This window comes from Anas acuta, chromosome 5 (assembly GCF_963932015.1).
Source record: "Anas acuta chromosome 5, bAnaAcu1.1, whole genome shotgun sequence".
NCBI lineage: Eukaryota > Metazoa > Chordata > Aves > Anseriformes > Anatidae > Anas > Anas acuta.
Window position 1 is genome coordinate 34,206,847 of NC_088983.1, and position 27,816 is coordinate 34,234,662.

General features: G+C 39.6%; 1 protein-coding gene across 1 annotated transcript; it reads right to left on the reverse strand.

The window, feature by feature from the left end:
* Nucleotides 1–524: 524 nt before the first annotated feature.
* On the reverse strand, nt 525–26,561 carry LOC137857457 (cytosolic phospholipase A2 epsilon-like). The gene is made up of 20 exons (XM_068683960.1): nt 26,406–26,561; nt 24,791–24,863; nt 17,096–17,232; nt 16,566–16,697; nt 15,655–15,695; nt 14,784–14,826; nt 14,271–14,334; nt 13,270–13,430; nt 12,996–13,088; nt 12,321–12,358; nt 11,477–11,633; nt 10,849–10,985; nt 9,777–9,999; nt 8,458–8,572; nt 7,664–7,801; nt 6,833–6,940; nt 5,239–5,430; nt 4,590–4,756; nt 2,931–3,114; nt 525–2,045 (listed from the first exon to the last, which is right to left on the reverse strand). Exons 1-20 carry the CDS (start codon nt 26,430–26,432, stop codon nt 1,807–1,809), a joined length of 2,469 nt encoding a protein of 822 aa, XP_068540061.1. The 5' UTR covers nt 26,433–26,561; the 3' UTR covers nt 525–1,806.
* Nucleotides 26,562–27,816: the final 1,255 nt, after the last annotated feature.

The following is a 27,816-nucleotide window of genomic DNA, read 5'->3' on the forward strand; positions in this document are numbered from 1 at the left end:
AAATATCTACATGCCTTGCTGGTAAATATGAGTACAGAAAAGACCCTTCTATAGCTCTTACCTACTTCTTTTAGGCCAGGCTGCACAAGGACGTAAGAGACTCTTCTGACTCTCATCCTGGCTGGCCAGCTGCCAGTTACTGTCTATGTCTCACTACCCTTTTTGTGGGTCTAGGACCAAAATAACCAGCTCCAGTTCTAGAAAAGACTAAAGACTATTCATCTTTCTCCAGTAATTTGCCTCTGAGGAAAAATTCATAACAAACTACACTTCCCTCTATGGTGGACTTTTCTTGACTGTTCTTGACTGTTGTGTGTTTCAGTAGATTCCCTTCTCTGAGCAGCTGAGCTTTTTTTTTCTTTCTTTCTTTCGTTTTTTTTTTTTTTATTTTTTAAAGCAAAACAGTTAATTTTTTTTCATAATATCTAAACAATTGCCCAAAGGGGGAGAGGATTTAGTTATGAAATTTCTTGTTAGCTGAAGTGGAAGAAATATAAGATATATATTCTGTTATATATAAACATGCAGGTGCAGTGGTGGTTGATCAACATCCATGCTTTGGCGGACAAGCTCTCACTTCTTTGGAATGACACTCAACCATTTCCTGTTTCTGTTACAAACCGGTCTCCTGGACAGCCTGAAGAGGAGTGCTGCTTTTTGTTTATGGATTGCTCATCAGGTTGCCTTCATCATGTGTGTACGCACATCATTTAGTGCATTCTCAGGAAATGCTTTGGACACCTCTTCATCTGTTCTTTGGTAATCACGCTGGTGTTGGAGAGCTGTTACATTTTTGTGTGTGCTTAAATCAGCTTTTCGCCCTCAGCCACTGAACTTCAATATACTTGTCAAATAACTAGGTTACTCTGTGACAATTGTATCTTAATTTGCACTTGCAGATGTATTTTACATTTTATGGCTGGTTAACAACTGTGATGCAGTGAACAGAATATTGCTTTCTTACTCCATTTCAATAGTGCGAATGAGTGGATGCAATTATCATACACCTTTCAATCCTCCTCACATGCTACTTGTTTTGGTAATATTTCAGCTCACTACATTGAACAAGTTCCAGATGATCCTGAAGCAAAATAGCTTTTCAGGGAGATAACTGCATGTGATCTGAGACAAAATACAGCTTATTGTGGGAGAAAATGGCAGTAGCCATTCAAAACAAATTCATCAGTTTGATTTAATTGTTAAGAAGGAACATAAAAAGACCTATCTCTATATATGTATCACCCATCACAATCTGAAAAATTAAGTATCGTTCATGTGATATTTCATGACAATTCATAACAAAAAAGTATCTGGGCAACAAAAGTTTTATGAGGTAGAACACCATTTAATTCAAGTTATTAAAATCAAATAAAATATTTTTACATGTTAAAATCACCAACTTCTGTGTCTGAAGAGGGCTTCATAGATTTGTTACCAATAGTCACAATGAAATGCCAGAATATTTTGCAGATGAAAAAATACTAACAACCAAACCATTAAGATACCACAGAGAGAAAGTTAAAACTATTTCCCTATCACACACAGCTGAATTTGCATTCTGTGCATCACAATGAGATGGTGTTAACAACAGACCAGCCTGTCTGATATCAAAACTTCTGACCAAAAAAAGCAGCTATATCAGTAAACCAAACCATGTGGCTCTGAAGTCAGTACTTCAAGTTTTCTTTTTTGAGAAGGCTACTTAGAAAGAGATGGCGCCTGCCAAGAAAAGTGAAGTAGCTATTGCATTTGATATATAATTCTGTTTTGTCGTGATAAATATTTAATAAGAGAGGAAAATGCTGTTCAACCAGAGGCCTGTGCTTGTGATACTGGATGGCTCAGAGCTTGTTTCTTCCGTGCCACCGCCATGCGCAAGGCTTGAAGAATCATGTTCTCATTGTTCATTATGTTGTAATTAGTCAGCCTCTGAAGTTTGTTGAAATCTTCTGCTTTCAGGGAGACCTCTCTAGTTGAGTACGGAGAGCAGAAACTGGAGAGATCAATCTTACCCTGTTCCATTTCTGCAGCACTACGAGCCATGCCTGTCAGGGGAAAAGAGGAAGGTGTTTGTATAGTCCCAGGGAATTATAGTACTCTGATAGGCTATGTCAAGAATAATTTAGAGAGATCACATATGTGGCTGATATGAAGACAATTGCAGCACTCCGATCTCTAAAAATGTACTTCTAAACAAAACCCTTTTAGAAACCAAAGAAGAAAAAAAAAAAAAAAGAGACAGAGAGAAAAAAAAATGCATCACTACATTCCATTGCAATCAGCACCGTCTACTGGCCAACTCAGGGCATGACATTTTTTGAGAGTTCACAGGTCATCAAGTCATACCATGAGGGTTCTTGAGTACAATATATACTAATGGTAAAAGGAATAATGAGATGTACAGCGCAGGAGGAGGCAGAATATTAGTAGCCTTGGAAATCATAATAAAAACAAAGGCAGTATCTCAAACAGTGGTCCAAAAGAACACTGTGACTGCATTTATTAAGTCTTAGTTTACATACTATTGCTTTGATTTCCCAGCATATACAATCAACGTGTTAAACAGTGTAAACAGAAAGCACAGTGGGCCTCCACAGATCTATACTCTAAAGATAATTCTTCCTAGATCTGAATGTCATAAAAATATGTATCTGAAAACTAGGCTTTGTTCTACACCCTAAAATAATATTTTGGAAATCACGAGGTGAAATTAGATCCCATTCCTCTACTTGAGAAACACATTTCTTCTTTCACTGAACTGCACCAAGATTCAAACTAAAATTACGCCCAAGATTTCACTGATTTTGCAAATAATTTGAGCCATCCCCTTTTGCAAGGTATTCACCAGTATGTATTGGGTTAAAGAAGAAACTCTCAGGAAGTAAAGAGGTTAATTGGGTCAATAAAACAGCTGGGTAATGCTAACTTACCAGGTGCTACGCATCTTTGGAAGGTGTCATTCACTAGTGGAAAATAAAGCAGGAGAGGAGCTCCTGGAGTGTCTGCACCATCGAACATGTAGCATTCCTTCAGGTTCTTCTCATCATCCTTCAGATCAATGTTGGGAAATGCAATTCCCTGCTCTGAGAAGTAACTGCAAGCCTGCTTTAGAGGCTGGTCAGCGCCCAACAGCAGCAGAGTAAGAAATGGAAAAGATACACAAGATCAGGCTGCTGCTTAATTCATGCTAAGCTGCATAAAATAGCCTGATAGCATTGGAAGGTTAGAGATAATGTGAGAACCTGCAGTCTCTAGTTCTTCTCTTGCCTAAGGAACTTTTTGAAAATAAACATGCAGGAAAACACGTGATATTAAGTTGGTAAAGAAGATCTTAGATCAGTACCAAGGCACATCTTTAAAATGGAAATATGATTTAGGAACAGAACAGGTAATTTGAAAGATTGTTAAAGAGCATCATAAATTAAAGGAGAACTAAGAAAAATTTGCATCTAAACAAAACTAAATTTTCAGTCCAAGACAGTAAGGATTTTCAGTCATGTTACCTGTCTATACAGCAGTTATAATTTGTAAATTGACTTCAATAGATTTTAGCAGGGTTTTGAGATCAACTTCCCCATTTAAAATTTTGATTTTTAGAAATAATATGAAATTTCAAGCTAACATATTTTAAGAGTATTAAACTTCAAAATATAACACTAAAAGCATTTATCACAAAGCTCGTTTGTGATGATGAAACTTTGTTAAATTATGTGACAAAACACTGAAGCACCACCGTTTTTTACGTGAATTAAATATTTCCAAAAGAGTTCAAACTACCAGAAGGAAATGCAGTATGAGTTACTACATGTGGTGTTTTTTTCAGCTACAGTACAGAGACAAAAAATTTTCATGTGGCATTATAGTGTAAGAGCAGCATGAGAGTATCATCCACTTGTAAAATAACGACAGATTCTTAACCAGTGAACTTCATATTTTCTATGGTGCCTTTCAGGAGCAGGTTTACAATTACAAGTATGTATTTGGAAGTCTAAATTTGTCTTCTTAAGTGGTAAATACCATCTCTGAAATCTATATAGCCATTTTATAATCAGATTTTTTCAAACATAGCAAATGCATTTGATGTTTTGCTTCAAGCTCACTGCATTAGGAGAAAAAATGCATTCATAAAAAAAAAAAAGACAAAATTCTTGACTCTCTAGGTTGTTCTTGGACAGCTAAAAACCACATTTAAAAAATTAAAAGAGAAATAAAAATTTACACATTTAAGGAAAATGCAGAATAAATTATACATATGAATCACAGAAAAATCTTTTCCAGTTACATTTGTGCTATAAAATCTTATGTTAAATTGTAATGGAAGTTGCAGCTTAACCATAATAATTTCATTGTGCCACTCTGCACTTTATTGGTGAAGCAGAGATCTCTGAGTATTTCATTTAGTATTCTTTCAAAAGTGATTTGAGGAAAAAAATGGAGTTGTTCTTCCCTCTGGGAATTTCCATTCTTCTTCTAAGGCTTGGAAACACCATTTTACTAGGTTCTACTGATAACATTCTACAGACACCTATCTGAAAGCTGAAGAAAGTAAAGGAAAAGCCATTATTAAAGTAATTTTTGTGACTTCTCACCAAGGTCTGTGATCCACCTGTGTAATTTAAGTGTATGATGACATCCACTTTCCTCTCTGGTCTCATTAGGGGTGGACAGCTGGTTTCAAAGAAGAAAGCTGCGTCCACCAGCTCCAGGTGCTCTGAGTTGCCTCTCAGGTCATTAGGAGAGGTGTCTAGTGAGGTGTCTAAAGAGTGACAGATTTGGAGTTATTTACAAACAGCAGAAAGACACCTGTCAAGTTAGAAAACAGAAGAAAGGCAAGCTTTTCTCCCATGCAGGAATTTCCCTTCATTTTTGGATGTCATGCAACAATCCTAAAGCTTCCTTCAGCCTCTCTACTCACATTTTATCAGTCTTTCCAAGCCCATAAGCTGCACCAAACCCACGGCAGGTTTTCTATATGCAAAGTCCCACCCCAATGATTTTTATCTCAGGAAGGACTGTCAGTACCAAATCACCCCAAAACTGAACAGTCCTGTTACTGGAAGTGAGGGATGTAAGGAGTTACTTCATTTTCCCTCTCTTTTCTTTCAGCAAAGAATAACAGTTGACCACAAAATCCATTCTGTTTTCTGCAGGATTTACAAACATCCCACATCTGAATTCCAACCCCTGTGCCTGCTCAGATGAGCCACTATGGCTCATGAGCAGAAGTGCTGTCTACACCTTTCCATTTTGCAAAATGCTCGTGCTGGATGTACTCGTTGTGCATCTGGAAGCCCCTCAGGAAGTTGTGGTACTTGGAGACAGCAGGGCGGTCTGTCAGGATATCCCGGAGAGTTGTGGAGAGGCCACTGGTAGGAGTGAACATGCAGGTAGCCATCTCGTAGGGCTTCTCAGGCAAGTCTGGTTGTTCCTCTAGAGGTACATGGCATAAATTACACACAACTAAATAATAGTCACAATTAAGATGTGAACCAGATGCAAAGAAGAGAAAGGATCAATGACTTTTCCAACAGTAGTAACAATATATTTAGAGCTCTTTGTGTTCACCTTTTTAAAGGCTGGACCTGAAAGTTGCTGAGCATCAGCAAAAAGTGTTTGTTCCAGTGTTTGACCACCCTCACAGTAAATAATTTTTTCCTTATATCTAATCTGAACGTCCTGTAGTGCAGCTCTTCCCATTCACATGTATCCTGACATCAGTTACCAGGGAGCAAAGACTGGCACCTCCCTCTCCACTTCCTCTCACAAGGAAGTTGTAGAGAGTTATTTTGCCTTATGGTCTGCAGTGAGTTCCAGACAATTGTTTGATAAAACATAAACTCACTTTTGTTTTCTAAACCATGATTGGTCATATTTGATTGAAGTAGCATTTTTCTCATAAAACAAGAGGATTTTGGTAGACATCAAAACAATTCAGTTTTCCAAGCAAACAAAAAGCAAGTAAAATCATTTCATTTATAAATTTGAAAAGGTTACTGGTTTTAGATTGGGCTAAATTTGAAATTTTAGGCTTATTTTGAAAAGAAAACTTGAATATTTTTAAATAAAATGTTTTGACTTAAAACACAGTTTGTTCAGTTTGGTTTGCACATCTGAATTCAACTCAAATTTGCAATTTATATAAACCCAAATATAGTTGTTTTGTTTTGTTTTTCCCAAAATAAACATAGCCCACAGAAACGCCACATGAGTCCATTCAACATGAAACCACTGATTTCACTTGAATTTTAACAATGAAGTTGCTCATGGGTATTTTCAAGGAATGGTCTTTCAGTCCTGAGCTGCCCTTCTCAGCTGGCATAATAAAGCCCTACTACACTGATTTCCTTGGACTTCTGATAAACCTTGCAGTTCAGTCAGATTTTGAGGGAAGTATACACAATGCAGAGCGAACAGAAACTGAAGGAAAAAAAAAAAAACAACTCTCAAGCTGCTCAACAAATAGAGATGCCATGAGGCTTTGATTGAAGCAATTCTTCCCAAAAGTATTTTAACTCAGCACGTTAGAGATCATGTTATATAGCCATCCTTATCTTCTTTCCATCAAGGTCTGTCTGATAGTGCCTTACCTTCTAATACAAATCTCACTAATGCCAGTCTCAGATTAAGCAAAACACTGGCTATTCAGTAACATCAAAGCACTTAATTTTCCCAGTACTTTCCCTAACCCAAGACTGAGAGCACCAGGCTGACAGATGAATGCAAAACATGGGAAACGTGAGTGCAGTTACTGTGTCAGAGGTATGTTATTTCATCCCATATCAGAGGGGCCTGGAGGAGGGAGGCCATAAGTCAAAAGGCACTGGAGATTTACCTATTTCAGTCACTTTGTCTTGGGTCCATCTGTGCCAGAAGTCCTCTGAATTATCAGCTGCATGCCAGGCATCCAAGAGGTTTTTGGAGAAGATACTACTCCACATTCCTAGGAAGTCAGAGATGGATAATGAGCAGTAGTGAGGTAAACACAAGGAACTGATTTATAAATAAATAAATAAACAAACAAATAAATAAATCTCCTGCCTTCTGCTCCTTTCACAGCACTTTTCTAACTTCTTCTTTTATTAATTTCTTTCCAACTTTTACATAAGCCTAGACATCTATTTCAGTGATAGACTGACAGACTTGACTCAGAATGCAAATTCATAAGAAATTTTAGTTATTTTCCTCCCACCTTGTTTTACCTACAATGACATATGTTTTGATAAACACTGCACTATTTTCCTATTTTCATTTCCTTTTCCTTTCTATAGTGAAATATTTTCAACCAGTTCATTTACTGATTCCCCTCCCTCGTGTTTTATTTATTTCTTATTACTTCCCTCAGCTTTCTCAACGTTTCATAGACTTTCAACTTTTAAAAGGTTTTGCACTTTAAGGTCAATGGTGATTTTCAAACACACTTGCAAAGGTACATAACTTCTCTTTTTTAGTTTCATTTTCATAGCCCCAATGATAAAGCTAGCTGGGCAGATGAGTGAATTTCAGGAGACATGCTGAATGTAACTGACTGGGATACTGAACCACTTATGGCATGACCCAGTACCTCTGCTACCACACGCAGGACAATGGTTTGCTATTGATTAATTTCCAGAATCATTGGTGTTTGTATGAAATTCTTTTTCAATCCCCCAGGCTGGTGAGTCACCTTGCATGAAGCAGATCCGGGACTCAGGGAGCTTCTTCATCAGGCGACCCATGAAGAACTCACTGCCAAAATCCTCTGCACGAATGAAGGCACCATACTTCAGGAAGCCCACCTCATATGGCGTGAACTCCACCCACTCTGCCAACACACATGCCAATAATGTTAGTTCCAGTAACCAAGGGAAAAAGATGCTACTAAAAACAGCAATGTCAATAGACAGTGAGTGAACCTTTCAAGTCTCAGCTCTTGGAAATGGGCTGGTTTAGCTCATGCCCAAAGCAAACCGCGCTGACTGCTGCCTCTCAGGTCCAGTAGGCAATTGAACCCACTGTTGCACTTTCCACAAGGTTGTGAAAAAAATAAAGTGAGGGCTAAGAGAAAATTTAAGTTTATTTTTATCTAGCAAGCGGGAAGCTTTCTCATGGAAGGTGGACTGGAATTCAGTCTGGCTTCTATTGCATTTATTGCCTTTAGCCAGCCATGAAAAATATACATTAAGTGAACTTAAAGCTTCTGTGAATCACTTTCTTTAACAATTCATAGTGTTTATGAGGCAGTGTCATGGATCTATGTCATGTTAGCAGTCTGAAGTTAATGTCTAAATATGCACACTTAATGTGACAGGATTTTACAAAACCTTAAAGTGTTGCTGTCGACCCTATGGCTTCCCAGCTATTGTTTACATCTCTCAGGAGGACTTATGCCTTGGGCAAGAATTTAAAATGATCTGTCATTCTTTACAAGATCTATACCTATGTTAAAACACAGCCCTTTTCCCAGAATTGAAACATTACCTCTAAAATCTTTGGTAGCAACTTTGTCCTTGACATTGAGAGCAAGGTAGATGGGCAGTGGATTCTGGCCCTGACTCACTGCCCGACGTTGATCAGAAAGTCTGTGGTAGCATTTCTGGATTTAAAAAAAAAAAAAAAAAAAAAAAAAAAAAAAAAGTTTGCTAATCAGTTCCATAAAGACATCAGTAAATATGGGATGTTATTTATCTGAATTTCCTCCTAGATTTATTTCCGTATGTCCAATAAACAGAGGACAAGAAAATCATGGGAGTAGGAATAACTCTCACTAACAAAAAGAGCTATGTTCTATATTCAGTGTATGGCACCAGTAATGAAGTGCTTCACATGATCTCCTAGCTTTGTATTGTCAAATGTAAGTGAAAAAAACAAACATGGCAGATCTGGCTAATTCTGCTATTATGATATACTTCATCTATTTGACATGAGTTCTTCAAGGTAGCATGTTAATGATGGTTCTAATCAAGAATTTTATTGAAACTCATACTGAAGTTTAAAACTCCCAGAGGGAAAATTCCCTGTGCTGCCCAATACTAATGGTTTGTGTTATACATGAAATTGATATTTTGAGTGTACTTACGTCAAATGAAATATTAACACATTTTGCTAGGAAGCACTGAGGCCAGAAACACACTGTGAAATCTGATATGAAGTGGCAGTACTTTTTTTTTTTTCCTTTTTTCACTTGGACAAAATATAAACCATTTTTTATGGGATTTTAAAATAAAATAGCTTTTTCTCCAGTTAACATCAGACTGCAAGTTTACATGGAAACTTTTGCATTTGTCATTACAACAGCATTAGAAAGGAGCAGTCCTGAGAGACCAAATCAAAAGCAGCTGAAAGGCACTGCAAAATGACAGTTCCTCAGCAAAGATCCCTCAGGAGCTCTGGATCTATACTCTAGCACTAATTCAGCAACTACATAGGGGGGTACATCTGCAGTACATTCAACGTGTGACTTGTATAAACACTGCGAACATTGCAGCAGCAGAGACATCAAATGTAGGGCTATAAAAAACAACTAAGAATCCTGAAAAAATAGTGGACAGCTACAAATGTTAACTAGTATGCCAGTTACTTTAGAGCTAGTCTAAGCATTTCTGTTACATTTAGTCACACTTTAGGCTTCACTGTAGACATACACTGCATCTCCAAGTTATTAATGTAAATAGATACTCTGCCTGCATACCAAGTATAGTGTTATTAGCCAGGCACTTCTTCCTAGGATTTTATTTTCTTGTAATAATCATAAAGATCATGTCACCAACTTTATGAGAAGAAAGGTGAATAGACATTACCCCATCATTTAACATGGATTCAATCATGAGTCCCCACAGATCAATAAAAGATGTCTTATGTCCTGCTTGGGTCCTTTGGCTCAGCTCTCTGTAATAATTCCTCAGACTTCTCAAGGAAAAAGCACCCATCTTGCACTTGGTTGCTTGCTTCCGAGCTTCAATAATTACTTCTCCGAGATCCTTACGTGACCAATCTGCATCTTCATACAGTTTGGTCATGGTCCTTTAAGCAGGAAATGCGATGGGGAGGGAAAAGAAATGAAGATGATGGCTTTAAAACTGAGAGGATATACTTTGCAGAGCTTTGGGCACTTCTTATTGTTTTAGCTATAGGTCACTCCCCTACTTTGAGCTTACTTTGAACAGAAATGCAAATCTAAAGGCAATAAATCATAACCTCTTGATCTGGAAGCCAACACAAACAGCTGCACCAGCTATGTTGTTTTTGTCCAACAGTAACTAAGCATACAGGATAATTTTGCATTGGATTAAGGATTTCTGCACTACCAGTAAAGTCTCATATTTTAATTAGGGATAAATTACTTCAGAGACACCAAATATCACTGAGGGGGAGTGGAGAGGCAGGCCCTGATCTCTGTTCTCTGGGGACAGCAACAGGACCTAAGGGAATGGTATGGAGCTGGAACAGGGGAGGGTCAGGCTTGGTGTTAGGAAGACATTCTTCACCAAGAGGGTGGTTGGGCACTGGCACAGGCTCCCCAAGACAGTAGTCACAGCACTGAGCCTGCTGGAGTTCAAGAAGTGTTTGGACAACACCCTCAGAAACATGGTCTGATTTTGGGGTGGTTCTGTGTGGAACCAGGAGTTGGACTCAATGATCCTTGTGGGTCCCTTCTAACTTAGGATATGCCGTGATTCTATGATGACTCTGTGAAAAATGTGGTGCATAACAGGCCTTTCAAGGCCTGTTATGAAGGCCCTGGCATTCATAGGCCTTATTTGGAAGCAGTAACTCGTGACCTTTTACCCTTGCTGAGATCTGAAAGCCTAGACAAAGCATGAGTTTTGCTTCACATAGTATCTCAACAATAGTATCAAAATGATTCCTCACCATGTTGTGCCAGATGAGCCACTGATGTATGAAATGCAATCCAGAACACGCAACTTTTGAAGACCCAAAATGCTGCCATACATGGCAGTGAGTGCTCTTATTCCACACCCTGCTGTTGTCACAGCCACTATCGGCACCTGTTCAACACAAAGAAAAGGGCATGAAGCACGGGTGGAAAAGTGACATCAAGGGACATTCACATCAAAAGAAGGCAGATGTGAAAATGCAACATCCAGATGCTAGTAAAATAAAACCCATGGATTAGAGATAAAGCAATTTTGCTCTTTAAGCTATAAGGAACGTGAGTTTCTGGCCACCTTGTGGAATATATTTAAACATCTGCGCACTTCATGAAAGATTTTTAAGAAAGATGGACAAGAATCATGGTTTAAAGTTCATTTAAATGATCATTTGAAAGCCAAATGGAAATAGAGAATTTGCTCATCCAGATTGCTGAGCAATCCAGCTCAGATCACCCTGGATGCAAACAGGGCCCAGGAGAAGGAGCTGCTGACATAGGTCCTCATGCCTCATCGGGACAGAGGGGAGAAAACACTCCTGTTGCCATCTCCAGGCCCAAGGGAAAGAAGAGAGAAAAAAGCCCCACAGCAGTGCCTTTCACAGCTACCTCGTGGTCTTGCAGGTCTTCCTCTAGATGAAGAACATCCTTCAGTGCAGCAGCAACCACCCTCCTCCGGTTTTGCAGGAAATTCTGTTCATCCGCACACAGGTCAAACCCCAGGCGGGCATCTAGGTTTCTTGGCCTGAAACACAGACCCTGGGTCCTGAGACCAGGGCACCAACATTATATATTAATACTTGCTGTGGTCAACTCCAGTTGTGCTTGTGTGTATGTTTACAAACTGGTTCATGGACAACATAATGTAATAAATGAGAAAGAGCAACACCACAGACAGGCCTCTGCTAATTGCTGTAGCTGCTACCAAGAATGCAAATGGGAATGCAGGGCAGAACATGACGTACTGCTGTGGTATTGGAATGAGGTACCTACAGCACGTTTCTGGTTTTGTTTGCTCATATAATTGATTTTTCAAGTTTCAGCAGTGCCTACCATATGTGCCTGTAACTAGGTAACTGCTGTCAACAGCCACCACGGTTAACTAGGAAAACAGCTACCACACCTTGTCTTTATTTTGTTGGTATTATACAGAAATATTATTTCTGTGCAGAACTACTGTCTCCATCTGTGGGCATAATAGTGAACACAAACTGAGACCTACTTGCTTAAGTGCAGTACCAGCTCAGAAACTTGGAGGAAAAGGGACCCGCAATATAGTTATCCATCGCTGACTAAGGAGAACCTGGCAATCAAAAGCCTGAGACCAGAAGCGGAACACATCTCTGCTTACCAAGGTCTGAGTCTTTATGACCCCTGCTGATTTCAAATGAGCTTTATGTACTTGCAAATGTCTCCCAGTTACAGTATAAGGCGTTGCTGGAGACTCACTTACCATTCATTTGCCTTTACATACAAGTCGATCGTCTTGTCCTGAAAATAGCAAATGAAACAATGTAAGCATGCTCAGGTCATTAATCCTGCATATTCCTCCGCCACACCATCTATAGGCTGAGTTTTACTCTTTTTGCTGCTGTATGTGGTCAAGCAATGAATGGCCTGGGTTATGAGGTATGTAACAGGCTCCAGTGCAATCTGAGCTGGATAGAAGCATAGCCCCTCAGTTTTCCACAAATGAACACGTAGTTTGCCCTTTGTTTTCTAAGAAGCTCATTAAAAGCTGAACACCTGAACCACAGGCATGTGGATGTTCTGTTTTGCCTTCTGCTTCAGACTTCTCCCTTGCAAATTATCAGTATTAAATGTCACATATACTGTTAGCTCACATACAGTGTTGATAAACGTATTAGATATTCCTTTAATAAATTAGTTTCAACTCAGGACAGGGTTGAACAGCATGCCTGGAACCACATGCATAACAAAAGCCAACTAATAATAATAATAATAATAATTATTGCATAGCTATACTGTCACTGACAGTTATTCACAGTTTATAACTGCAGCATGTGTTGTACCTGACTGGATCCAAGTCACTGGAGTGTAAAATTCACATCACCCACCAAAATGAGAATGTATTGGGATGGAGTTTTATTAATAACTCACTTCTCACCTGTGCTACTGTTATTTTCTCTTGTATAGGAAGCAAGTTCAGAGCTACAGTCACAGACTCGTTCATATCCCTTTCATTTTGGCTTGATATAGACTGGAGAAAAAAAAATAATAATAATGAGGAGAGTTACACAAAAGACAAAAGAAGTAAAAAGCAGTCTCCCCAGCCTCACATACATTCATTCACTTACCAATTCCCTGCATACACAGACCTCAGAGGTTCCCAAAGAAGCACACAGCAAAGAGCCATCTGCCCATTAGGGGTGACCACGTACCCTGCTGAGCAGCCTCCGCCGCGGCAGCGCCACAGCCAGCGCTGACTGGTGGTATTTGATGTAGTGGAACCTTGCTGGTGAAGTTGGGCACAGGCAGGAGCTCAGTGTGTGGGTCTGGGTCCCTTCATATGAGCCATCCACCGTTAGTGCAAATTTCCTCTCTGAAAGGATGACAGAAAAAACATCCTCACATCCTCACAAACAGGCCTTGCTTTCTGAAATACCCAAAACCACTGTGTATGTCTGTCCACACTTCTTAGCTATAAGAATATTCCATCTTGTGGGGACCTGAGCTCCACCAGTGCTCACTAAATTCACCACAGACTGCAAGTAATTTATGTTGGGGGCTATGAAGGTGTTTCAAATTTAAGTCCTTCCAAAAAATGTGGTTTGCAGTATGAAAGTATCCCTTCTTTGCACCACAGCATGTGAAGTTGGAGCCATCGAGAGATGCCAGAGCACAATGTTTTAAAAATTGCTTAGGAAATACACAGGTTTAACACAATACCGATGTGCTACTTAAAATGTGCAACAGGTACTTTTGGTAATATATTGTGTGCATCTCATGTTTCATCTAGTGGCACATTTTATTTTGTTACACCTAAAGAAATGTTTAAAAGTGAAATTGAGCAAGAGAGGCTCAGTCCTCATCTTGCCCATTTTCTTTTTCTCTGAATCCAGAAACAGGATTTTGCTCCATTTGAGGACTTAGAAAATTTCAACACCCTTCACAAATAATTTGGAAAGTTATAAGCATCTGACAAGATATTATTATAGGGGAAAGTCTTCTGCAGGAAAACCAGACAACAAGCTCATCAGGCTGCACTCTGCAATTATCTCTGTGGTTTTGATCAATTACAGCCCCCTCCAGTCACTGACATTGCTGAGATTTTGCTTTGCATTGTCAACCATTTTGAACCAGAGAGTTCAAGGGTAAAATGCTGAGCACTTTTACCATAAAGCAGCCTACAGATTTTCTCCGTAAGTCAGCGAAGGCTCACCTGTGCTATCCTTCCTCATCTTGCCACCATTCACCTGCACATCTAGACAGGAAACTTCACGGGACTGGAAGAAATGACCAGAGAAAGAGAAAAGGCATTTGCTGCTGGTCAAGCCTGACCTCAGCCAAACCCCTGTTCACATGCCCAGGCTGATGCCAGGCTGTCACCCCTCCACCAGGTCAAGGGAAGTAGCATTTGGCATCAGGAAAAAGGGCCCAGGGGAAGGGGTGCAGGGTGGGCACCCCAAGGAGAATGCTCAGCTTGGTTGTTCCCATGCAAAGGGGGATGATCTTCCACCCCAGTCCTGCTCAGTTTGGGCAGAGGCGAGCACTAGAGGCAGCTGCGGCCTCTCCCAGCCTGAGTCACCAGTGGGAATTGCTGGCACCAGCATTTGCCTGCTCCATGTCCAATGCCTCCATGCCACTCTATGGAGCAACTGCCCAGCACCTTTAATCCTGGTTCTGCAATAAGCATGGCCATACAGCAGGGAAAGAGTTAGGAAATAAAAATTACCACTAAGACGCCATTAGTAATAATGTTTTCAGGAGGATCCGGACTAAAAGACAAAATGGAAAACAATCAGTTCACAACTAGCACTCTCCCAGTGGTTTTTGTTGTTGTTGTTGTTGTTGTTTTTTTCTTTCTTTCATTATCTTTAAAAGCCTATCTTTGGATACGCAACATAAGTAAACAGCATATGAAATTCTATCTGGACACTTGGTCCAATTTGCCTCTCTGAGGCTGAACATTAAGCCTGGGTACTGTATTTATGGAGAGCTGCTGAACAGAGGAGCTCCTTGTTGCATCAGACAGGATCATTTTCTGACACAAAAGTACAGGAATGGCAGAATTAGACTATTGCCCTATATTGCTGGGCAATCGGTACTGAAAAGCTGGTGAATTCATCCAACTTACAACAGAAGCACTAGGACTGATTTTCTTTCACATTCTCTCCATTAAAAGTACAGTCAGCATAGAAACACGGTAAAAAATATTTGTAAATCTATTCCCACAACTCAGATTCCAAGTATTTTTGCACATTCTTGTGACAAAGCAAACATCTGGGACAGACATCACAGGAAGGAGCAGGAGGGGTGTAAAACTTAAAACATCCTCCTGCACAGAGTGCCCCCTGCAGCCTGGCAAGCAGCAGCAACCAGGAGACATCCCCATGCCCCTCTCAGTGCCTGTCCTAGCTCTTCAGTGTCCGGGTGCCTGGTATGGATTCACCCCTTCTCTGCTAAATGCACAAGCATTTCCTGAACACACAAAATTCCCTCTAGTTTATTCAGACTATGACAGTGTTAGGAGGGGCTGCAAGCATAAACAGATGTTTTGTATATCAGAAACATTTGTTTGCTTGCATTTCTGTTGATTGACTCACCTGCTCTCCATTGTGAATTCAACCTCCAGCTCCTCTTTTCCCTGGGAAAGAAAATGAATTAAGTCACTGCATGTGGGTTCCTCTGTGCTGAAAAACACCCTACAGGAATCTGTGCTTCTCAGGGAACTGGCTCCAAGCCAGTGTCCACCTTTAGTAACTGCACACACCACAGATTTCATTTTCTTTGCGTTTTATCTGTTATACTTCATATCACATACTTCTGATGTCATAGCCATTATATCGGCAGGCTTCTAGTTGACACTTTGTAAGCCAAACATATTGCAGGATCTCTTGACAGTTTCTCTGCCTTTCCACAATCTTAGATTCACCCTCTACTGCTTCACAGGCCACCTGCAATTCCCCTTTCCTGCTCACAAGCTCTCAGTGCTCCCCACTAATTCTCAGCATCACCAAGACTGAATTTTTCTGGTGCATACAAATCATCCTGCCTTTCTCCCAAGCCTCACCCACAACCTGAGCGAATGGGCCTGGTGGCTCATTAACATGGCAGCACAGCTGGCCATGCAAAGCCCAGGGTGTTCTGGAGAATGAACTTTGGTTATGAAGTCAAGACCACTATTTTTTATATCAGTTGGACATGAGTCACAGCTCAAAACCATGAGCTCCAACTGCAAAGGAAAGCCTAAAGCTCTCAGCATTTTGACATCAAGTAGAGCAACCAAACAAGCATGATAATGTCGGCCAACTCTATCTGTAAAAGCAGCACCCAAAATTTACTGTAATTACTGAGGCAAAACTGGGCACCAACGCCTGAAACAGATGGGCATATTGAGATGACTAAATCGACAGTAGGAAAGGCCTCTATTCTGGGCAGGTGAGATGAAAGCTGAGAAAACCACATTCTTGCTTGACCATGTCCCCTTAGCTTTGTCTTTAAATTTTATCCCTACCTGTGGATTCAGCTGGAAACTTAGCTGAATGTTTTCTCCGAGCTGGATTTTGGAGACATCAAAGAAAACAGTAAGGAGGTGGTCATCTTGTGTCATGTTGTCCTCATCACAAACTTTCAGCTCCAGAATGTTCTGGGAACAGAAAAAATAGATTGTATGAGATTTAACAAATATAAGATGCTACAGTTACTTCCGTTCAGCTGGAGGAATTCGGGTTAGAAGTTTAAGAAGGAATGCAAGGGAAACAATAAAGTAGAAGATTTGCAGTTATTCTCTACAGGCTCCAGTGACTATGCAGGAATACACAGTCTTATGCATGTATCAAAAGCTAAATAACTGCAGTTAGACAGTATGAATACTTCACAAAGAAACTCAGGAAGACCCACAGTGTGGGAAACTATGGTACCATTTCATGTCTGGTAAGAAAAATGACTTTTAGGCAGGGAAGGGGGCATCTGGGCCTTCAGCCTGACCATCAGGAGGTGGGTAGAAGGCAAATGCCAACTGTCAGGGATAGCTGCGGTTCCTACCTTAACCTGGCTCTGAATCGTGAAGTGGAAGGTCTCATTCCACGTTGGGTTCTTCGTGTTTGGGATCGTTTTGGTGCGGAAATGCTGCACTGAGGCTGTTGGCAGGCTCAGGCTCACGTAGCAGTCAGACTGGGTTACTGCAGAAGAGAAGGAAAGCGTGAAAGCAATGGACCAGTGGGCCACATTTAGTAGCCCGTAAGCTGTGGCACTGTATGAATTTTTAAGCTCTGTACACAGCACAATATGCAGAATGTGAGCTGGGATCCTAGATAAGGTGCCATCAAGTCAATGCTGTACAGCCAAGCTGACTTCACTCTTTGTGAAATCCTAGCATTTTTCTCTTCTTGAGAGCTACCTCTTTTCATTGTGGGAAAAGTAACAGTGAAAATGACGGGGCATGCCTTAATGTTTCTGGGGTAGCTCTGGCTGTAAGTTCTGTCCTGTCTACTTTTCAGAGTATCCTTTCCTTCCTCTAGCACATCTGGCTGCCAACACGTTGGCAGTGGAAGCTATTTGCACTGAAGGTTCTTATGAAGGAGCACTGCTGTCAGAGGACAGGTCTCTGCTGAGGCACCTTATCTCTGGCTCCCTTCTTCCCTTTGGAAGATTAAAGGGAACATATACACTGTGAGAGTTCAACAACAGAGCCTTTCAATAAAAGATGTATATATTCCTTCAGAGGAAATAAATTGTATTTAATCCTTTGTGAAGTGGATTAAAATAAGCACATGGAAGAAAGGAATTGGAAATATTGAGCAGTTTGAAGGTATAGCACTTGTTTTAAGAAGCTGTCCTGAAGGAGAGTTTTAGCCAGTAAAGCTCTATTAAAGTATTTTTAATGTCACCTCCACCTGTGTGCCTCAGAGTAGTAATGACAATTGCAATATTATGTACAGATGAAAAAGCTTGTCTGTGCTTCCCAGACCATACTGAGATGATGATGCTGCTTTGCACAAGATTGCATTGCTTTTGCTTTGTTGTTTCAATTATGGGTGTGTTCAAGTCATACAGTTCACCTTATGAATTTGAATGTGCCAAGTTGCTAAGTGGGGCAAACTTTATGGTTTTCATTTTCCTTTCCCTGATGAAGAGGTTAGCTGTGAAGTTTGGCTTCCCACATGAGCTCCTTCATAAGTGAGGAATATTTAGGACCAAGGCTTAAGAATGAAACAGTGTTTAGCAGCTGTCTGCAGTGCTTAGATCATCAATGAGCACTTTCATTCTGAAGTCAGAATAATCTGCCTGTGAATGCTTTTTGTCATAGTCATTAAGCAATAAAATGCAAATGTGAATCATGAGATAAGCAATCCTTTGGATTCACACTCCAGGGTCCAGGATGACCACCATACACAATATACTTATTTTTTTTTTGTTAGGAGCAATAACTTATGCAAGTACCAGATGGAGTAGTGCCCAAAAATGCAAATCCCATCATCAGCATTGCTATATGTATGTCTCTTCCAACCAAGACAATTCTGTGATTCTGTGATTTAGCATTGTCCCACTTAGTTTTATCAGGGGGTCTGACTTTTGGGAAACACAGAGTAAATGACTTGGCCCCTTAGTGCACTCTATGTGTAACTGAAGAATTAACAAAGACATTTTATTTATTTTTTTGATGATTCCCTTTGAGACTTAAGTCATCTTTGTTTCTAACAGTCCTAATAGCTTCCAAACTTCCATGTCTATAGAGGAAAAGTCTGTATGAAAACATTTTTTGATGCTTTGTAACTCCAGATTGAGATCTACACACTGCTGTCAGATCTTGTCCCCTCTGGGAGGAGGACCCACTGAAGTTTGTGAATGACCCTGCAATTCTGCCTGACTGGCTGCAAGTACGAACAGGTGTGAACACTCTGCCCAAGCCCATCAATAACACAGCAAAACACCACATCACATTATATAAAGGGACTCTTTGTGTATATATACAAGGCTCCCATTACCAGGCATGTGCAAACAAATTGTCAGTATGGTACGTAAGCCTAAAAGCCAACTGACTACAGGAGGTGAACAGCAGCAATGATGCTCACACATGATGTACCCGTCAGAACTTCCCAGCAGCAACCTGTGTCCCTCCCATTGACCATGACATGTGAGCAGCTGTTGAAACATGCTTGAGATGGCAGCTGTGGTATCACCATGGGGCAATATCCTGCCAAAAGCAGGTGTGGCAGCAGGTGCTTATGAAAGCCCAGTCTCTTCATGCAGTTATTACACTAAGTTTCTAATTAGCTTCCAGGATAGCAGCAGGACTGGATTTTAATTGTGCTTTACCATTAGAAAGCATTACAGTGACATGACCAATGCTAAACAACATTGGCTTCAGTACCAATGCTGTACCCGTAGACAACAGCAGGGCACCAGCTGTTCTGGCTCAAACTGAAGTCTCATTCCTCCCATAAATAGCTCACATTCAAACAAGGTTAAACCAAAATTTTAACCATTTTTTCTCCCCTCCTTTTTTTTTTTTTTTTTTTTTTTTTTTTTAAGAAGTGGTCTCAAACATTGAGCTGCTTATCCAGATCATCTCCGTGATCATGGATTTTCTTCATCTGGACCCATCCGTCTCATGAAATACAAACTATCACTATCATCTGAGGAAAGTATTATTCTTCACCCAGCACTGGGGAGAAGAGAGACCTGGCTATGGATGGGTACAGTGGCATTGCTACCATCTAGAGTACAAATTTAGATATTTTAGATCATTAATTAATTAATTGGGATTTTTTAAAGATATGGGTTACTTCTGTGGAAATAAACACCTTCATTTCCAAGCCCCTTAACAGACTTACCATATTCATTCAGGCCTGGGAGAATGCTTCCTGCTTCCTGGCAACATTCAATATTAATCTCCATCACCTGCTAGCTAAACATCAATAAAAAGCTTTCACACACTCTCCCATCCTACCCTTCATTAGGGTGGCACACCCTACAGGTATCCATAAAACTATCATTTTCATTCACATCTCTATAAAGCTGTCCTTTGCTGAGATTTTGCCAAACAACAATTTTTCTGTTTTCTTGGCCCTTACTGGGCTTTATCAGTCCACATCTTCTTATTTTATAATGAGATTTCAAGCAGCATCTAGAACAATAGGCTGTCAGTACATAATTGCAACTGCTTAAATATCATGGTGAAATAAGTAATAAATAACAATGAAACTATAACAACAGTGCACGAACCAAACACCGGAGGAAGTCTGTGGGTTCCTCTAATAAATATCATATTGGACCATAGTTCCTCAAACAATAATGTATTTCACTGGCTATGTTTCATTGCAGGATCTCAAGGATCTTTCCATGAATTGATTTCATGCATGTCAGAACTGCAACTGCAATGCCATAAAATATAAACTATACATGTATTTCATAATTTTATAAATTATTATATCCAAAATATCAAGCCTTACATTAAAAAAAAAAGATCCAAAATGTAACTTTGCAAAATTATCAAACCTAAAAAATAGCCCCCTCCCCAGCCTCCTGAACTTCAGAAAACATCATTATTGCACTTAAAAAATGCTGAAGAATATTTTTTAACTCTATGCCAGTCCAGTTAGCCCAGTGCTCCTCAGCATCCACTGAGAGCTCTAAGATATTTTCAGGAAGCAGACCATGATGGTTTGAAAATGCTCATCTCAACATTTCCATACAGTTTTGCTTTTTTACTTTTTTTTTTTATTATTTTAACCTTAATACTCTGAGGTATTTTGTTTTGTTTTAGTTTGATTTGTTGATTCCACTTAATTATTTTTTTTCTCTCCAGAAATCGTATTCTTCAGCCCTTTTGCCCTTTTTTGGGAGAGATCTTTGGTCTTATGAAGGTTAGACATCAGTGTCAGAGGAGCCCATGACCCATATTTTGCGAATGTATGAGGAAGTTTGTTAGAGGGCAAACATCACATAATACCCTTAGCCTTCACAGTTTGAAATTCAGAAACTTCCTAAGCCAAATTTCATTGCACTTGTTTTCTTCTATGAGTTCATCCAGTCTCTGCCTTGAACTCGCCCAAATTTTTGCCATAGTCTCCTGCTGTGAGGAGCTCCCTAGGTGAAACAGCTGCAGGAAAAAAAAAAAAAAAAAAAAAAAAAAAGACATTTTCTTCTGTTTGTTATCAAGCTATGATGGCTGCCCAAGGACTGGAAAAGGCTGAGCATGAAATTTGAAATTCTTTACAGAAAAAATACTGGTTTTAAGGGTGTGTTGGATTGGTGTACATACAAGTCTCACACCATTAAGGAGTCAGGATGCAGATGAGGTCCACACCCAAATCTGGGAACTGGCAAGTGTAGCTGGTCCAGGAATATTAATAACCCCAATGAGCCTGATGGGGATGTGGGTGTGTTCAGTGGGAAGGGGGAATGTGGAGATCATAAACAAGCACTAAAGTCATAGGTGATATCAATAATGTCACTGATGCATCAATACACAAATGGAATTAGTGTTGACATATAATTTACACATTGATGAATCAGTGGGAAAAAGATGGAATAGTACAAGGATGTATGAAATAAATTAAGGGTTAAATATTAGAATGAAGCAATTCAAATAGTCTTAGATCAAAATATTATGTACTGAACTTCCATTAAGGATGTTGTAATATCTGTTTTGTAGTAGATATTAGTGAAGTTTTGAGACTATTATGGTGTATTGATTTTCCCATTTCCATGTATTATCTAGAAGATAAAGCAGATAGAACAACAATGAAACTAAAGTGCAGTACCAAGTAGGGAGGAATTCTAAGCACTAGGTGAGTATTAAACACGGTGATACAAAGACTGTACAGAAATCGTGCAATAAATGATCTTTAGAGAGAAAATAACAAAAAGGGATTCATCTCCAAAACAAAAGGATGGGCATAACTGGAGAGAAGCAGAAAGAGCTAATTTAAAGTTTAGAAGTAGTTGACACTTTTCACCTGCCTCTATACAGCAAGGTTTCCAGGAAAAGGAAAATGATATAAAAGAGCTTGAAAAGGATGAATGAGAAAAAAAAAAAAAATCACTGTTAGTAAAACGGTATTGTAAAGCAGTCAGCATAGCTGGTGATGGATGCCCACATGCTTCTGGGTTCCCTAAGGCTGTGCTAAGCTAATCTTTAGGGAACTGTAACAATGACTGAAAAAAACTTTAAAATATTACACAGCAATACACATACAAAAAAGCTAAATTTTGTGAGTTGTGCATTTTTCATTTTAAGTCTCCTAGTTTCCTTCTTCTCACAGAAAGTCATATAGTTACCAACATGAAATTTGCACTAGCTTTTACATTGCCAGTAACTTTAACCAGACAATATATTTTAAAATTCAAATCGTGTTTATTTTATATATTCAAGAGTACCCAATTGAAATATGTGACCTAAACAAGTCTGTCTGTATATCAAACTACATGCTGAAGCCTTAAAAGCAGACCTTCCAGAAAAATGTTATTGACAAATTTCACACTCAACAAAAAATGAATGATTCTGGAAATAAACAGCAGTCAGTAAAAAAAAAAATTCAGAAATTAAGTGTATGCAAGGCAGTGTCATGACTGGTACAAAGTTTGTAATCCTCCAAGTACAGTGTCCTGGGTAAAAAGCTGAATTTAAGGGAGGCAACATTACTAGTTGAGTCCTTAACTCCAGGAGTGATAATATGAAATCCTAGTCAAGGCAACCAAAAACCAGACATATCATTCCTGTTTCCTTGTCTTCCACTGGATGGAGGCTTCAGTCCATTCAGACTCACAAACTGACACACTCACAGCCTGTCTGTGCTTCCTACCTGCAAATCTCCTAGTATGCCAGTTTGGATACCAAAAGACTGGCTGCCCTGCTTCACAGGACAATTTCTTCTATACCAAAATATCATTCCTAATTTCTCTTATACATCTTGGACAGTTCTTTTAGGGATTCTCTTTCCTTACCCTGTGGAAGTACCCAACAAACAAAGAATTCACCTTTACAAGTACAGTATTTGCTTTGTTTGTGCCATCCATGGTTTGACTTACATGACCATTTCAAACAGATTATAGCTTGGCAATATTGGTGGTGAAATGCTTGTTACTTTTTTTTTTTGCAAGCAACATCCAATACATGCTTCACAGCATAAGGCAAAACAGCCTTAGCCTGGGGAGCCTGTGCAGCTCCAGACCCCAGGCCATGCTCTGAATGCATCACTGCCTTCAAACCACTCCTCTGGGCAGAGGTACAGGCTGGGAACATGCCTCTGGCTGGGAAGCAGAAATGCTCAAGCATCTCAGCACCTGGTCCAGGCCCTAAATATTTCTACTATTGGGAAGGAAAGCAGCAAGACATAGGCAACTCTCTTCAGAACAAAAATAGTTTGAAGACAAAAACAAAATATGTTGATCTGGATGAGAATAAGACATAGAGGAGTTTTGGTAAGCTCATTCTCATGTGGAGAGCTTAATAGAACATGAATATCTGGGGAGATATTTAAGGGCAGTATTTTTCTACACTTCTTTCAGCTCAGAGTACACTTCAGTACCTTTAAGTAGATTTCAGCTGTAGCAAGAGATTTCTGTCCAGCCTCTAGTTGAACTTCAGATCTCCTTTCTACATGATACAAATAATTCATAGGGACTCTTCTTCCCCATACATTCAGCAAAAAGAAAGTATCTTACTTCTCGTCAATAAAAATGAGTGATAAATTTCTGTTCCTATGCCTTTCGGCTCTAGAGGAACAACAGAATTCGAGGCTAATCACTATGGAAAGGTGCAAAAAAATCTCTTGTACTGCATCATTTTAACTGAACAAATTTAACTTCGTGTGGTTCATACAGAAATATTCTGAACTGAGACTTTCCTATCTGTGTAAATGAATGAACACAAGACAATCAGCCATCTCCTCAGACTGGAGGTGATTGTTACTCACACCTTTTACTCTTATGCTTTGCAGTTCAGGTATTTATGGAGCATTAATAAAGTTCTACATACCTGTTGACTTCCAGGCACTTTGTAAACATTACTAAGAATAAAAACAGCTAATAGAGCAAGCACTCCACTAAGCTTTGAAACACACATCTCCTATAGCTGAATCAAATGGGACAGTCATAGAATCATAGAATTATTTAGGTTGGAAAAGACACAGAAAATGATCTAGTCCAATGATCACCTAACACCACCAAGACCACCACCAAACCATGTCGATAGGCACCACATCCACATATCTCTTAAATACCTCCAGGGATGGTGACTCTACCACTTCCCTGAGCAGCCTGTTCCAATATTTAACTAGTCTTTCTGTGAAAAATGAATCCATGACAGATGTCAAATATCCAGTCCTAAGCTCACATAAAATGATCTGTGCTATGGACAAGTTGGACATTACTGTATGAAGGAACCGTAGAAGTGACCACCATCTAAACTTCTCATTGGATCATTCCTTATGACTAAATAACTGTTCTTTGTTTTGCATTTGAATCTGTAGGTCATTCTATGCAAAAAGATCTACTGAACTACAGCTGGCAGCTGGACCTCAGCATTACACTGGCAAAGATATATAAAAATTATATATAAAATATATATAAAATTCTCTAATTACAGATTTTCACCTTCACCATACCATAGTCAAACCTCTTCTCTGTCTTTCCCTCTCCTTTTATAAATACTCTGTGATGTTTGTGACACTTAGTAATTTTCCAGGTAGTTTTATAAGCACATGGACAATCCAGAGGTATAAAGATACTCACACAGGTCTGCTTTCCTGGCATTTTTCATCCGTATTATTTTTACAGTGAACAAGTTGCATGGAGAGGGTTCTGTCTGTAGAACAACATACAAAAAGCATGGGATTAACATGCAGAGAGAAAGAACAGAAGCATAGTCATAGATGGTTGGTATTGAAATGTTTGAACACTATCTAAAATGTTTCCAGACTGAGGTTCTTCCTTATGCATCATCTTCTCTGTCTTCCCAGATTTACAGCCAAGTGTGGCCAAAGACCTCAAATGCACACTCAGCCACAGACCAAACCTCCAATGCCCTCCATTTTCCATTCTGAGGAAACTTTTGGAAACCCTCAACTTGTGGTGGCTGACTAACTCTTCCAATGCAACCACAGAAAAATAAGCGATAGTGAACCTTGCTGTGTTATTAATACAGCTGATACACATCTTGGTCTGTGCAAATTCAGAGGATGTCATATATATCTACTATATTTCACAATAAATAGTTGACAATCTAGCAGGGCAGGAATTAGTAATGATATCATGATGTAACGACACTGCGTGTCAGGTGGTTTATAGTCATATAGCTCCATCGTTATGTTTGACATAAATCAGTGCTGGCTCTCAGACAATGAAGAATAAGAAATATCTTCCAGGGACCTATCTCAGATTTCTCAAAAGGGGACAGTGAAAACAACTATTCTGTAATTATTTATGTCAGAATAATTCAGTTTATCCGATTTTCCTTATGCAGAGGTCACAGAAAAGTGTCATTGGAACTCCTGTGAAACCACCTAAACATCAGTGGTTATCAAAGATATTTTACAAATCTGCCAGGGAACTGGTTTGATTTTGTCATCCTCCCTCATCTAAAGCAAGGAGTGGACAAACATGGTACTTAATCAAAAGTATGGGGTCTGAAGGTGAGGTAGTTTATCCCCTAGATAATTGTGTTCTCTTTTTTTAAAAGGAATAAAAGGAGAAAAAAATTGCATTATTAATTCTCTGAACCACCACCAAACAACAAAAATAGAAACAAATAATAAAGTCTCTGTAGCAATGTAACAAATATGTAAGAGAGTGCTCATGCACACTACCCATAAAGCAGGGAATATCACTGCAACAAATACATAGATAGCTGTACAACAGTGAAAGCCTTCTGTGTTACCATTCATTCCCTCATGCCCCCAAGTTCCCAGAATTTCTAAGAGAGCTCATATTTCATTCCTTACATAATACCAACTTTCTGTCTTTCCCTATGCAGTCATTGACATTAGTAATGCCTCTTTGGTTTGCCTTGGTAGCTTGTTTTGCCTAATCCCATTGGAGGGAATTGAAAGACAACAGCCAACATATAAAAAGATGTCTTTTTTTTTTTTTATTGGAGATTTACAAAATATAGTAAAATTACAGCAGCATTAGAGCCTTTGCATTCCTCAAGGGAAAACACAAATTGGGCACAAAACCCAGGCAGAAGCTTTCAAATTGGGTACAAAACCCATTGCTCTCAGCTCTGGTGCTAAAGAAGGAATCTCGGAGCTGAAGACACAGGAACAACAACACTTCCCACAGAAGATCCCCACTACTGTTAAGGCTGCCTACACAGTTCATCCCAGAGCCTCCTCTTCCCTTTTCTTACCTGGCTTGTGCTGTAAAACACCCCCATCGTGGTCTTCTCCGCGTTCAAGACAGATGTGAAATGTAGCAGTGGATGGGTGCTGAGGAATGACCACGAGGCAGCTTCTCCTGCTTTAAGCTGCCTGGAGCAGACAGACAGGTGTGTGGGTGCCTGACTCAGAGCCCGCCTCACCCCAGCCACTTGAGCAATTCCCCAGTTCCTCCTCCTCGCTGCTGGCAGGTGAGTGCCTGCAGCTGACACACGAACAACCCAGCTCTGGCAGTGCAGGACAGCCTTGGGAACTGGGGCCAGAGGGGCATCAAGACTCAACAAGGATCTCCCCTTCAGAGTTCTGGGCACTGAACAAATATTTGGTACTCTTATGAGCAGCCCCATTCCTTCTTTAGGAGGCCACAGAGCTTTTGCATTATGGAGGGCTGTCAGATGCCACCTCTTGTGTGGAGTCAGCTGGCATCAGGCACTGTCCATCTGTCTGCCCAAGAGTAGGAGTCAAGGGCTTCTTTAGCCAAAGATATCCAAACAAATCATTGTGCAGACAAAATGATTGTAGTTTTTTTATTGCCTATAGGGAGAAGATGGGTATTTGCTTAAATACAGATCTGAAAGACATTTTTTCATTCCTATGAATGCTTATGAATTCCTATTTCAGCTTCTTCTGTGGTGGTCTTATGCAAGAAATTCTCATTCAGACAAGCAGTTACTGCAGTGAAAAATAGTGCATGAAAATTTGCAAATCAGCTGTTGAGACTGTAAGAGTTTCCATAGTAAAGGCAAAGCTTTAACAGTTCACTCGCGTTCTCAAAAGTTTTAATTTTGCACACCTAAATTAAAAGTGTTGAAGCCAACAATCTCAAAAAGAATACATTAGGGTGTCACTTGAAATTAACGTTAATTATGCTTCGTGTTCTAGCATATTCTTTATGTCCCTGCATTTATGAGACCTCTCTCTGCAGGGCACTGTTGGCATCACATTAGGTGATCCCTGAGTGAGGGAATACACAAAGTGAATACACAAGACATAACGAAATGGAAGACAAAAATGAAAAAATATGTTACCATTGATATTATGAAATTTAATTAAAAAATGGAACACAAAATAATTTCACTTCACTTTGCAATGGAATGAGAATTCACTGATAAATTTAACTTCACAGACATGCTGTAACTTAAATGTCGTAAAATGTCTGACATTTAAAAGGTACCCTGCCTTAAGAACTGGGTGCAACAAACACCATCCAAACATTAAACAGATGAAGGATGGATAACTAACAGATCACAAAAAGCAGTAGTCAAAGGAAATATCCCTAAAGAGATTGCAAACAGCTCAGTTTTAAGCCTATTGCAGGTTTTATAAATAAAAAACATTTTTGGCACCCTGTTTCAAACAGATGATACTGAAATTGGGAAGATA

What these genes read in the sequence shown, in the direction of transcription:
- LOC137857457 (XM_068683960.1), bottom strand. Translation starts at nt 26,432, where the DNA reads ATGGGGGTGTTTTACAGCACAAGCCAG. An exon ending in GTTTCCAGCTGAATCCACAG is followed by an intron (nt 15,696 to 16,565) that starts GTAGGGATAAAA and finishes TTTCTTTCCCAG; the next exon opens with GGAAAAGAGGAGCTGGAGGT. An exon ending in GCATTTTGCAAAATGGAAAG is followed by an intron (nt 4,757 to 5,238) that starts GTGTAGACAGCA and finishes GTCACTCTTTAG; the next exon opens with ACACCTCACTAGACACCTCT.